General features: G+C 41.2%; 1 protein-coding gene across 3 annotated transcripts in view; it reads left to right on the forward strand.

Annotated features, from left to right (window-relative positions):
• FRRS1 (ferric chelate reductase 1) overlaps positions 1 to 9469 on the forward strand; it is a 249808-nt gene extending 240339 nt beyond the window's left edge. For all 3 annotated transcript variants that reach the window (XM_073593069.1, XM_073593067.1, XM_073593068.1), the window contains exons 14-16: positions 2061 to 2204; positions 4181 to 4242; positions 6106 to 9469. In XM_073593069.1, coding sequence (XP_073449170.1) covers positions 2061 to 2204; positions 4181 to 4242; positions 6106 to 6198 — 299 coding nt within the window. In that variant the 3' untranslated portion in view covers positions 6199 to 9469. The remainder of the gene's footprint in view (positions 1 to 2060; positions 2205 to 4180; positions 4243 to 6105) is intronic.
• The last annotated feature ends 3564 nt before the right edge of the window (positions 9470 to 13033 follow it).

Here is a 13033-nt window from a genome sequence, read left to right on the forward strand (position 1 = left end):
AGGGGTTTCTATTTGCACATTGCAGCTCTGCAATAATTCTTACCTTTTGCAGAAGGGGTGACACCATCACTACTATGTTCTAATATACTGGTTGATTTGCAGCTCTGTTGTTATTATTGTATGTAGGGGGTTTCACCATTATTTGCACATGGAAACTCTGCAATTTCGCAAAATGTTTTTGCAGAGGGGGTGACACCATCACTACTATATTGAAATGCATTGGTTGATTTGCACTGGATTTTTATTTATAGGTGTAGTGCTGGTAGATTTTCAATCTACCGCAGGTTAGGTAAATTTAGTAATTTGGGCTTTAGGAAGGTAAAAGTTCGCCTCTGTTCCAGCTTGGCTGACGTAGTGTGTGTTTCCGTGCTGACCGGTGGGTGTCGCTGTTGCCAAAGGTCAGTGTTGGAAAGGCAACGTGTCGAAGTGTATAGATGCTCCTCTGTTTCGGAGACAAGCTCGGTGGAGGTGGTCCTCCGAGTTGCATTCTGGATAGAATTTTTGGGACAGACGCCATGTTTTAGGGTCGTTTTTACAGCCACCTGCTGGCCCTCCTGGTCGACAGGTATGCGTTAAGGAGCTACCTCGTGGTCCTCCGATCGGGAGGCCCATGATACAGCGGCGCAGGGGTGGGTCCAGAGGCTTGTTTGGGGCCTACCACCATGGCCGAAGAATGGTCCTAAGCTGTCGGTCCTGTGTGACGAAGTTGGACAGCCGAGGAGATCCCAGGGGAGAACCCGTCTTGGAGAGATCATGCGGTGAGCTGGTCTATAGAGGGGCCTGGTGACTCGGTTGGAGGACGTATCCAAAAGAAGTAACTATACAGCATAGTGTTGCCGGTTCGGCTTAAAGGTTCAAGCACTGTGACTGACTTTCACTGCAGAAAATCTGATACATCCTGTGGCAGAGGATCGTACGGATTTACCCCCCAAACGAGTCTGTGGCAGAGACTTTTGATTCGTGCTGCGTACTGGCTGCTAGACCGGTGAGAGAGGCCTATCCAGACGAGCAAGGAGTGTGTCCCACGAGGGGAGCGCATTCCATCCAATTATCTGAAATCTACCGGGACATTTGTTGCTAATATTCTATAAGAAGATATTTGAGTTTCTCCTGAAAGTTTCCTTTTCCGCCTCTTTCCTGCTACTTCCTAAAGTTTGTTTGTTTAATAAAGCATTGAAAACGTACTCCAGTGTTGGTGCGTGTGTCGTCCAGAAGTAAACTCAACGGAACCCTAGACCTGGTGCCGGTGAAACAGAGGGAAGCAAAGTGAAGGTAACAGACCCGCTTAAACCAGCAGCTCCACCGTGAGTTAGTGCTACATAGGTTTTACCATTGCACTTATAAGTCCATTTGTAGAATTATATAAAGCAAGTGTAGGGTTGTGCTGCATTTTTTGCCTTTTTATTGTTATACAGAGGCCAGAACATACTGATCACCATTATACGCCATGAAGAAACCTCCACTTGCTGGCCATGCCCACTTGCTGGCCACACCCACAGATGTGTGGTAGCGTGCCACATTAGCACCCTCACTTTTACCCCAAACACCACCATAGCACCCCCAAAAAAACATTGTCTGGAGCCGCCCCTGCCCGGATTGGATTTGAATTTTGCCACCCCATCCCTCCCTCCCAAGTTTTTTCTCTATCTTATCTTCTTAACATTTGGTAGTCATAGCCCAAAAAATTCTAAGAAGTATCTCTTCTTTTTTTTTTTCCTATCTCATGGACAAATTGTGAGAAAAAACGTATATATCATACAATCATTCCATAAACACCTACCACATATACTGCATATATCATTTGAGGAAAATATGCTTATAAAATAGTTTGACCATTTGCCAATAGAAAAAAAAAGTATGTCCCTGGATTTAATTTTAAAAAATCCGGTCACCTTCGTTGGGAAGCATACATAAGTTTTGTCTACTCTTATATCTGTAGGCTCCAAGCAACATTTGTTACAGCAATAATTGTTACATCACTGTGGAATGACATTCTTAATATATAAATTAAATAAACAAACGTTAGACTTCCTTAACCAATATTTCCTTTTTATTTTTAGTGGCTGCAATCTTCCTGGGTATGGACTTACAAGCTCTGGACCTCCCAGATCCTTGGGACACCTACACGATGGTTGGCTTTGTACTATGGCATGTCTGTATAGACATCTTGCTGGAGCTGCACAGTTCCTGTCTCCTGCGCAGTGGTGAGCTTTGCTGGTAGCACTCTATGTTCTCCTGGCTGCAAAGCTGCCTTAAGATCCCATAACCTGTGTTTTTGTTAGCAAATTTTGGGAAATGATACTGTATATTGTTTTGTGGGGTTCATTATAGAAAAACACTGCTTTTATTTAGATGGGTTTTCTGTGGTTTCCAGTTGGAGGCCCTCAGTAATTAAAAACTGGCACAAGTAGGTTTATTTAGTAGGGGATGATCAACAGGCACTGCAGTAGCTGATTATGTCCAACTAAATTGTCCCTTTTCTAGTCTGAATTCTGCTTTAGATTATTGCACTGTGCACAACTTGTTGCTTTTTGTACTCTGCAAATCCAATAGTGTCTAAAATGCAATGTCAAACAATCGCTTATGTTGAAGCTTTGTACCAGTGGCATACAAAATGGGTTGCCTGTAGCTAAGCTTTACTATAATTATTGCAGGCCTGTGAGCTTTTTTCCCTGGCTTTGGTGCAAAATAAGACAAACCTCCAGCATGGATTTTGTGACTATTAAAGAGGTACTGCAGCCTCTGAACAACCCCTTTTACTTTAAAAGCTTACCTTTTTACTGCCTTCAGCACAGCAAGCATACTCCCCTAGCCAGCAGGTCCAGCGTTTAGCTGCTGGAATCCTCCTCTCTGCAGCCGCTGCACAGGTCTGGCACCGATATGTTGTCTGTGATGGCTGCCAGCTCTTCCGGGTGAAGTTGCAGCCGGCCCGGCTTCCCGAGAGTCCACGGCTCTGTGCCTATGCGCGCAGATTGGATGGACATCATGTTGTTCGCCGGTGCCACAGGAGACTCCACCCAGCATACTGCTGCAGACAGTCCTGCTCACTGTCCCTGTGCACAGTGCAGGCCTCACCTGTGCACGATTTGGAGCGCGACCCAGATTGGTTGATGTTCACTGGGCCAGACTCGCTCCGCCAATCCGAATCGCAAATAGCAAGGCTGCCAGCAGTGCCAGGGGTGCAGTCCAGGACAGGTGCCAGGCAGCGCTCCCACCAACAACAGAGCAGTCAGTCCCTATCCTTCCCTACAGGTAGCTGAGAAGGTAAAGTAAGAGAGAAGAGATGTTGGAGGGGGGGGACGGGGCAGGAACAAGTGTGATCCCCAATATTATATATCAGCAGCAGTATTATAATATATACAAAAGCAGCCGTCTTAATTTAATAATATATAATAAGACTGCTGCTTTTGTTATAATAAAAGACTGCTGCTTTTATATATATTATATTACTGCTGATATTGATAATATAATATTGGGGATCACACTGGTCCCTATGTGTACTTGGAGGCTGAGAGTTACATTGCTAGCAATTTCACTCCTGTCATTCAGCTGTAGGAGCCCATAGAAATGTGAATTGCGTTTTTTTATCATTTAAAAGACGTGCGGTTGCTGATTGCAGCCGCGTGTCTTTTAAAGCGAAATGCAACAACCCATGGATAATGAGAATTTGGGGGGGATGTGCAAGTAGCTGGTCTTGACTAGGGTGCAAAATAGTCTAAAACACCCCCCCCCCCTCCTCTCCGCTGATTGGGACTGCACATCATGCATCCCAAAAGGCACCAGGGGCACCATGTCATTCACAGAGGCGAATTCTGGTGGCTGGGATGCGAGCCGAGACTTTGAAGAAAAAAAACCTGTATGTAAACGAACAAAGAAAAACCCCTATGTCAGCACTGTGGAGGGGGAGCAGGATGAGGAGGAGGAGAGTCCCGTGGGAGGGTGAAGGTCCACTTTAAGCATCTCCTGACATCACTATTACTGAGGTCCAGGATGGCTACCTCTGTTATGATTGCTGCCCTTTACCTTGGTACCTTGCATGTGAATAAAATACTTTTTGTGATAAAGAAGTCTGACAATCGATGGCTTATTTTACACCAGTCCATCATATTTATAATCTCGAAATGCATTCCTCTCGTTTTGGGAAAATACTCAAGTATTTTACACTTTCTGCTTCTCACAGAATCAGGAAAAACAGAAGATGATCAGGCTTGGATACTAAATCCTTCCTTTACTGGGGAAGAGGTAAGTTTACTGTTATAATTCATAAATGTATACTGCATCTGTAGATCATTGTCAGTTCTTTTTTTGCAAGATGCCTGTGTATTGCTTCCTAGCAATCAGCCTAATTCAGACTTTCATTCTTCATTTTTTTCCAAGTTTTGATTGATTTTAGTAGAACAGAAGTTTTGTGGGGTTTTTTTATTTGAAATGCCTATAAGTCGATAACACAAACCAGTTTTCTGCTCATTCACAGAGAAAGCTGAACTCTCATCTCTTCAGCTTTCACAGGAAAAGAACTCAGGCACCATCAATTCATTCAGTACAGAACTCCCATAGGGGATCTTGTGCTGCACCACTCCTGCTGTAGGCCCTATAGACACAAGGTGGAGTGCTACGGCTTTCATTCCAACATTAAATCTATATGCAGTGCTGTTATATCAGTGGCCCTTTAGGGATTGCTGTTTCATCCAAATTCTAGAAACCCTTTAAAATAACAGTGCATATGGAAATAAGCTGTTTGTTTTACAATAATTATGTAGCCCTACCTCTCTGGCAAGAATAATTTAGATTCCAATTAAGGGGAAGGTAAAGTAGTATATTTTCATTAAGCACCTGTTGTGTTTTTTTTTTTCCTGAATTAATATAAAGGTTTGTAGGTTGGCAACAAGAGGGAGCTGTCATTGACTACAACTTTGGGTGAACAATAAATATTCTTGCTTATAACATACATAGTATATTTTTGCCTTTGAAAATAACATTGAGATGTGTATCTTTTTAAAATGTGTATACCTTGAGGCTAGGTTCATATTTGTGGTTCATATTGTGTACTCGTTCACAGGAACGAGCACAAAATCCCATACTTTCCCACAACCCACAAAAAGTGCACAGCTTTTGCAAGTGCATAGCGGTGGCATTAATCCTTACTGGCACTCCAATGCACCTTGAGAGCATGTGAACCAGAAGGCATTGTAGCCATGCATTTTGGTGGAGCATAATTAAAAAAATAAAATAAAATGTGGTGGTCATTCATTTCTTTTGTGTGATTTCACATGTAAGACAGCCCATTGAAATCAATGGACTAACATAAACATGATGTGCAAAAAGGAATGTGTACCATCCATCAGACCTGCATTTTAATCCAACTCCAGACAAAACTTGTTTTGTTTTGAATGTTATCTGGAAGGGCTAATGAATGACCCTACTGGTGTGTTTTTTTTTTTTTTTTTTTTTTGCTGTAAGAACAGGAAGTGATGGGAAATCTCTCCAATAAAACAAAAACAAAGAAAAATTCCTAGCTCAGCTTGCCAACCTGCAACCAACCGAACTATCCTGTCTAACAGTTCATGTTAAAAACAGGGGTTTAGTTTGCACATATTTGCAAATACATGCGTAAGCTGCAGAGGCCGTGACCAGTATTGTCTGCAGTCCTAACTCTATACATTTTGAGAGTCTCAATAATGGGAGCACATATAAAATAATCTCTCCTATAATAGGGAAGGTTTATAACATATGACAAAACTTAGTTGCTTTTCACGTCTTCTGTCTTTGCTCTTTCCATTTTTCATATAGGCTTCATAGGGACAGAAAGTGAGGCAAAATCTGTTCAATGTAAGGTCACAGACAAACACCTGGCAAAAAATATTAACTCCTACCAACACTATCCAACATTTAAATGCTTTGACTGGAGCTAGGCTTAATTCACAGTTCCCTCATTCTGTGGTCAGAATCACTGTTAGATTTTATTATAAGGTTTTTTTTGTTGGCTTCAGTGCCTGTAACTCTCAAATTCAGCACCAGAGGGCGTAACTGTCTTCCTATATTGTGCTTTGTGTTGTGCTCGATCCCCATTACTGGTATGCCTGACTGCTATTTTTATATTGTCAGGGACACACCTTTAAGAAGATTGTGCTGACAATATATATCTGTGGAAACTTTGCCTTTTTGATAACGTTCCTGGCTGCAATCTACCAACTTTGACCACACTCAGGACAACGTGCCTTTATTGCTACAGCAATTACAGCAACTGTACAAATCTGCTTTCATCTGCCTGCATGTCATACAAGTCTGAACATTTGATGATGCTGTAAGGATGACTCCGAGCTACCGTCTGATAAACGTGTAATTCACCTCAATTCCTTAAGTGACTGTTTTAATCAAATCATGGAGTACCGTTAAAAAGTGATAACCATGTATGGGTTATTTTTATATTTTTCTGGGGTAAAAAGGTTGTGCTGTTCAGGTGTTCAGTGAGCAGGGTAAATAGAATCTGATCTATTCATATGGAGAAAAATGAGTTCTGAATATTTGTAGTGTGTCTATAACAAAGGAGCTCCTGTTTCCAAGCAAACAGAAGATGAGCTGAACTTTTCACTGAGAGAAATATGGAGATAGTCATTGCTGAACTCCTTCCTAAAACTCTAGTAACCTGGCTGTCTCGGGGCTTCACAACTGAGTTGGACACCCAAAACAAGCATATAGAAAATGAAGTCCTAAATCTTTTTCTGCATAATTGATCCCTGGTTTAGAAGTATTGAAGCCATTGGATTGATGTGACTTTTAGGGCAGTTGAGCAGTGTTGGCCTCCATACATTACCCCCCACCCCAGTCATTTTTTTGAAAATCATTGCACTATTTGTTCAGAAGTAACTGTTTGCAATTGCAATGCAAAGTAGCATAGTTCATATTTACCAATCCAATAAAAGGGAATATCTAACTGCTATGAATTATCGCATAAGTGTGAATGGGACTATCTATACCTAGAAGTACCTATCTGTCTTAGGTAATGCATGCACAGAATGAACAGCAAATCAGCCATGCACAATTTATTTTTCTAATGCAGCACACCACAACACAAGGTAGTGTGTTGTGGTGTGTTGTAATGCATGTGCTTCAAAGTTGCATTGGATTAATGCATAGGGGTGCCATTCACAATGAATGACACCTCATAACTGCTAACGCGTAACCTGTATTAATGTACATTGCAGTAATGTGTGCATTTTTACAACACGCCACATGGGAATGGGGTGAATAGGTCCTTAGTCTTGTAAGGTAGTGCTGTATATTGTCATTTGACTTGGCAGATGTCAATCTTGAAAATATAGTTGAGTGTGTGTTTTTTTATCATACAGAGTTGATGGCCAACCACTATACCTTTTCTAATTTGTTCAGAAATGTGGGAAGGACTATCAGTGGAGCAGAAGTCTTAGGACAGTGATGGCAAACCTTGGCACCCCAGATGTTTTGGAACTACATTTCCCATGATGCTCAGCTACACTGCAGAGTGCATGAGCATCATGGGAAATGTAGTTCCAAAACTTCTGGGGTGCCAAGGTCCTAGGATGACACTTCTGGCCATTTGTATTACTCAGGGACCGCTCGATCACAATCTCCATGCAGTGCACATCCGTTGTATAGCTGAATGAGGAAGTCATGCTGCCTGGTGGATTCTTTTTAATGTAAAATAAATGAATAATCAGTGCAAAAAGTGACACTTTTTAATATCTGAAGGGAATCCAACAAGGCTGGCTCAAGCTGCTGTTTTTACAGTCAAAGCTAAAATGGATTTGTTGCTGGGAAACAAAGAATTGACAATTGTTTATAAAGTGTAATTGTATCTTATAATTTAGTCCCTCTGCCTTGGCCTGCAGCCCAATGACAGCCTTATACTTGCCCTCTGTAATCCAGCAGGATATTTCTCACTAAATCACACAGCCACTTGTCAAAATGGTTCTAGCCAGGCTGGCGCATGTACTCTGCACTTTCTTTGGTGCATGTGTGGGTCTGTCGGGAACCATTTCACAAGCAGATTTGCAATGTAGTTAGTAAAATACTGTATACCCCTAGATCTATGGACAGAAAGGGTGATTACAGCACCAAGGTATGCAGTTTTACTTTAAAGCTACCCTTAAATGGGTATTTTAGACCAGGGTGGACAAACTTAGTATGGAATTCAGGAGCAAGTCTGTTTAATCCAGGAGCCAGCACAAGTTTTAGGAGCCAACCCCATTGACCACAAGTAGAGAAAACCTCAAATGTTAGGTGTCAGCTGTAATTTTTAAGAGCATTAGCTACCTGGCTGCTGGGATTTGTCCAGCCCTGTTTTAGACTTTTTAATTGCAAATCAGCTTCCCTTTACCCATAAAACCCTGCAGACAGTACGTGTGTGTGTCTAGAAAATCTGTCAAACATTGGCCTATCTGAGTTGGGTCTGGCGGCCCAATCTGTACATGTGTGGCTGGCTTTGAGCCTGGTACACATGTGCCGAAAGTCAGCAGATTCAGCATGAACTGACTGGCTTTCAGTACATGTGTACCACTGTCTGTTCAACTGAAGCCGGTCTAACAACTGATTTCTGTCTAATGGTCTTGCTGGAATAACAGCCTTTAATCAGCACTTGCAACCAATGACTGCAAGCACTGATCAGTGTATTCTGGTGGGGGTGGGGAGGAGTCCTCAGTCAGAATACAATAGCACAGCGGGGGGAGATCCCTGCATCACACATCATTGTGTTGATGTGGGGATCTGTCCAGGTTTTTGTTTTGTTTTTTTTTGCTGGTTGAACAAAAAACTGTGTATACCCAGCTTTATATTGGAATCATTTTAACCGATTAGCCATCATCAAATTCAGAAAACAGTATGAAGGAGATTGTATAAAACAGATCCATGATTTCAGTCTGCTCTTGAAATTTGCTTTATTAACAGAAGTATAAGGTTTGCTTTAAAAAGCAGTTGACTTGTGCCAGTGAATATGAAATATGAAAATTATTCTAATGAGCAAACTTATGGTAGCTGTTAGAAACCATCAAAACATATTTTTTTCCTTTTTAACTGCATAAAAGATAGTTGGTGGCTGATTATTTTTCTGCAGGCGACAAGAACATTTTATCATGCTTTTTATATACAAGCCCTAAATTAACTTCAGGGACTGGGACTAATTGTTATAGAATTGATATTATTTTAATAAAATGCTCAGGAAATATCTTTAAATAATTTATTTCAAATGTCTTTGCTATATTTGTAATAGTCAGACTGTTAATATTTGTACATATTTGATATGTAAAATAAATTTTACATGTACAAGTACCAATACCTTTACAGAAATTCAGATATTGCGTTGGTTCCTTTTCCTGTTCTTAGACATTTTAGGCAGAAGAGGGGTATAGAAGTGACAGGTAGTAGTAAACTGTAATGAGATTACTAATGAAGTTTTTGTGCCAGAAAATACAGTATATAATATATATTAAACTTTTTTTTGTGTGTGTGTGTTTTATTGTTCACTTCAATAGGTTCCCAAAGTGTATACATATTGGTGCACTTAAAGTGGATGTAAACCCTCACATATAATCAGTGAAGTGAACAGCCTCGCTCAAGCTTGCCTTGCATACACAATTCCGCTCAAGCTTGCCTTGCATACACAATTCCGCTCAAGCTTGCCTTGCATACACAATTCCGCTCAAGCTTGCCTTGCATACACAATTCCGCTCAAGCTTGCCTTGCATACACAATTCCGCTCAAGCTTGCCTTGCATACACACGGTCACACAAAAGTTCACTGAACTGTCGACCAACAAGAACGCGGTGACGTACAACACTACGACAAGCCGAGAAAGTGAAGTTCAATGCTTCCGAGCATGCGTCAAATAATTTTTTAAGCATGCGTGATTTTTTTGCGCGTACAGACTAACGCATTTTCGGATAGGAACTTTTTCCAACCGAAAAATAGAGAACCTGCTCTCAATCTTTTGCTGGCTGGAATCCTGCCAGCAAAAGTGCGATGGAGCATACACACAGTTAGAATTTCTGACCAAAAGCTCACATCCGACTTTTGCTAGCAGAATTTCTGACCGTATGTATGGGGCATAACAGGTTTTCTTCTAAGAATGCCCTATATTTGTCTTCATCCATTTTCCCATCAACTCTGACCAGCTTCCCTGTCCCTGTGTGGAAAAGCATCTCCACAGAGTGGACTCTATTTACTAATTAGGTGACTTCTGAAGGCAATTAGTTCCACTAGATTTTAGTTAGGGTATTTTAGAGTAAAGGGGGCTGAATACAAATGTATGCCACACTTTTCACATATTTATTTGGAAAACCATTTCTCATTTTCCTTCCACTTCACAATTATGTGCCACTTTGTGTTGGTCTATCACATAAAATCCCAATAAAATACATTTACATTTTTGGTTGTAACGTGACAAAATCAGGAAAATTTCATGGGGTATGAATACTTTTTCAAGGCACTGTACGTTTTATTTGTCTTCTGCTTTCTACACTGTTTAGAAAGTGAACATCGTGTTAGAATTTTTTTCTTCCTGTTCTACCACTGGGTGTGGAGTCTGGGCATACACTGCGTGACAGCTGATTGGAGGAAAGGCACCCCTCCCCCCCACACATAGGCGGTGGAATGAAGAAACATGCAGAGCTGTGCTGTGAATAGACCAGCTCTCTGCTTATCAATCTCTATGCTCCCACCCCAACACAAATTTACAGCTGCTTTTATCTCCTGTGTCGGGGGAACTTGTCAGAAGTTATGCTGATGGCAGAGGAAGAGAGCAGCAGTAAGACATGGGGCTTTGGAGAGAGATAAGTAAACACTGCAGATATATGTGCCCAGGTCAGATTTCATGAATGGGGTTTACACCCACTTTAAAGTAAATTTAAAACCTAAGATGAGCTCATATGGACATTGAAAAAAAAAGCATAACTCATGAGATATCCAGGGCCGTCCTTAAGGCAGGACAAAAGGGGCAGCTGCCCTGGGCCCTGTCATTGTTGGGGGGGCCCAAAGCATCTGCTTCATACTTGCTAACTATCCCAGTTTAAATTCCCTCAAGGTTTTAGTCCCATGTAGGTGTTCACCGCTCCAGAATGATTACCTCTCCTGAGGTCAGCTGTCTCCACAGTTAAACAGGGTGCTGGCTCTGTTTGCAACAGAGATAATGGAGAAAAATGAAAGGCTGGATAGCCGCACTCCAAATATTCACATTTATTGAAAAGTAAAATCAAGGCATCAAAGGTAGGTACAGACTAACTGGACTTCTGCTGACATGTTTCACACCAGGCACGGTGCTTAGTCATAGCTAGAGTGCTGAATTTACATACAGACATTATATACACCTGAGTAATTAGACAAATAGACAAGACATATATGCCATGAGTAATATAATGGGAAGCACCTGGGAACATCTAAAATCTAAGGTTTAACCATTAAACAGATGGAAAAACTCTCCATCCTGGAGATTCCACATATCAAAGATATATGTAATAATAAAGGACATTAACAATCCCACATTTAGAGAAAAGAGTAACCGGTGCAACCTAAAAAAGAAAAACATAACATATAAAATAATACTGTATGTAATAAAAAATATATCATGCACCAACAAATAAACAAGGACGGAAAAGACCAAGACGCCCATCCCCCATGTATAGATACTGGTGCATGTAGCTCAAAGATATCTAATCCGCTAAAAGATGGTACAATCCCTCCTCAATATTAGTTCATATACATATACTCGTACAGTGACAAAGTTTAGATGACTAAAATTCCTCTATTTTTCTATTAACCACTATAAAAAGTTAGAAAGAGAAATAGAAGAAAGAAAAGAGGGAACATAGCAGGAAAAGAAAAAAAGGTGAGCCAAGCAGAACTAAGATAGAATATGCCAACAATGCTGACATATCAAAGCAAGTATAGAACAACCAGTGTACGAGGGTATGAAAGTCACTCATAGAAGTGTGAGACATCCCACTCAAAGTTGAGGCCGGTGGGCTGCCTCGTATGGAGATGGAATATCGAGTAAACCTCTCTCTTACAGAGTAACCTAAATTTATCACCTTCCTTTTTTGATGACATGACTTTTTCAACCCCCTGGATGCGTAGGCTGCTGACATCTTTATGGTGGCATAAATTCCAATGCCTCGCTATGTTGGTGGAATGGTTTCTAGATATATCATAAAGATGATCATATAGCCTGTCCCTTAGCCTACGAGTCGTGCGTCCCACGTATTGAATGGAACATTGTTCACAAGTGACTTCATACACTACATATCTAGTGTTACAATTGATGAATGAAGTTGCCTTAAAATCTCTATTTAAGGATCTAGAGTGAATCATTTCGCCTTGTAAAATGTGGGGGCAACACGGTCAAGAACTGCCCCCACGTTGAAACGATCCTTTAAACTGTAGCCAATATGAACATTGGGACCTACTTGTATAAAGGCTAGGGGACACCAATAGTGGGGGCCCTCCGTGACACTGCTTTATTGCCTTTAGACAAAATTTGAACATATATAGGATCATTATACAAGATTGGCAAATATTTTTTTATCGTACTTCTGATCTTATTAAACTTCAGACTATAGGGGGTGGAGAAAACAGGAATGTTGATGGATTTATCAACTCTGTGTTTTCCTCCATCTCTATTCTTGATATTGTCACGAAGAAGGTGACTTCTTTCAGTCTTATGGGCTATATTAAACACCCTATCAAGAACAGAGGCTGTGTATCCCCTCTCCATGAACCGTGTCCTCATGGCAGAAGCTTCTTCCAAGAAAACTGGCTCGTCACTACACACACGCCTTAGCCTTAAAAATTTACCCACTGGGATGCCTTTAATGGTGTGTTTGGGGTGGCCTGAATCTGCCCTCAGCAGGGAGTTGCCAGCTGATGGCTTCCTATAAAGTTTAGAGGAGATACCCTCTCCTTCACCTACTAGAACAACGTCCAGGAATTCTATCTGTTTGTGGTCCATAATACCTGTGAATTTAAGATTAATGCCCCGTACACACGGTTGGACTTTGTTCGGACATTC

Source organism: Aquarana catesbeiana, linkage group LG07 (assembly GCF_042186555.1).
Source record: "Aquarana catesbeiana isolate 2022-GZ linkage group LG07, ASM4218655v1, whole genome shotgun sequence".
In the NCBI taxonomy this organism is placed as follows: Eukaryota; Metazoa; Chordata; class Amphibia; order Anura; family Ranidae; genus Aquarana; species Aquarana catesbeiana.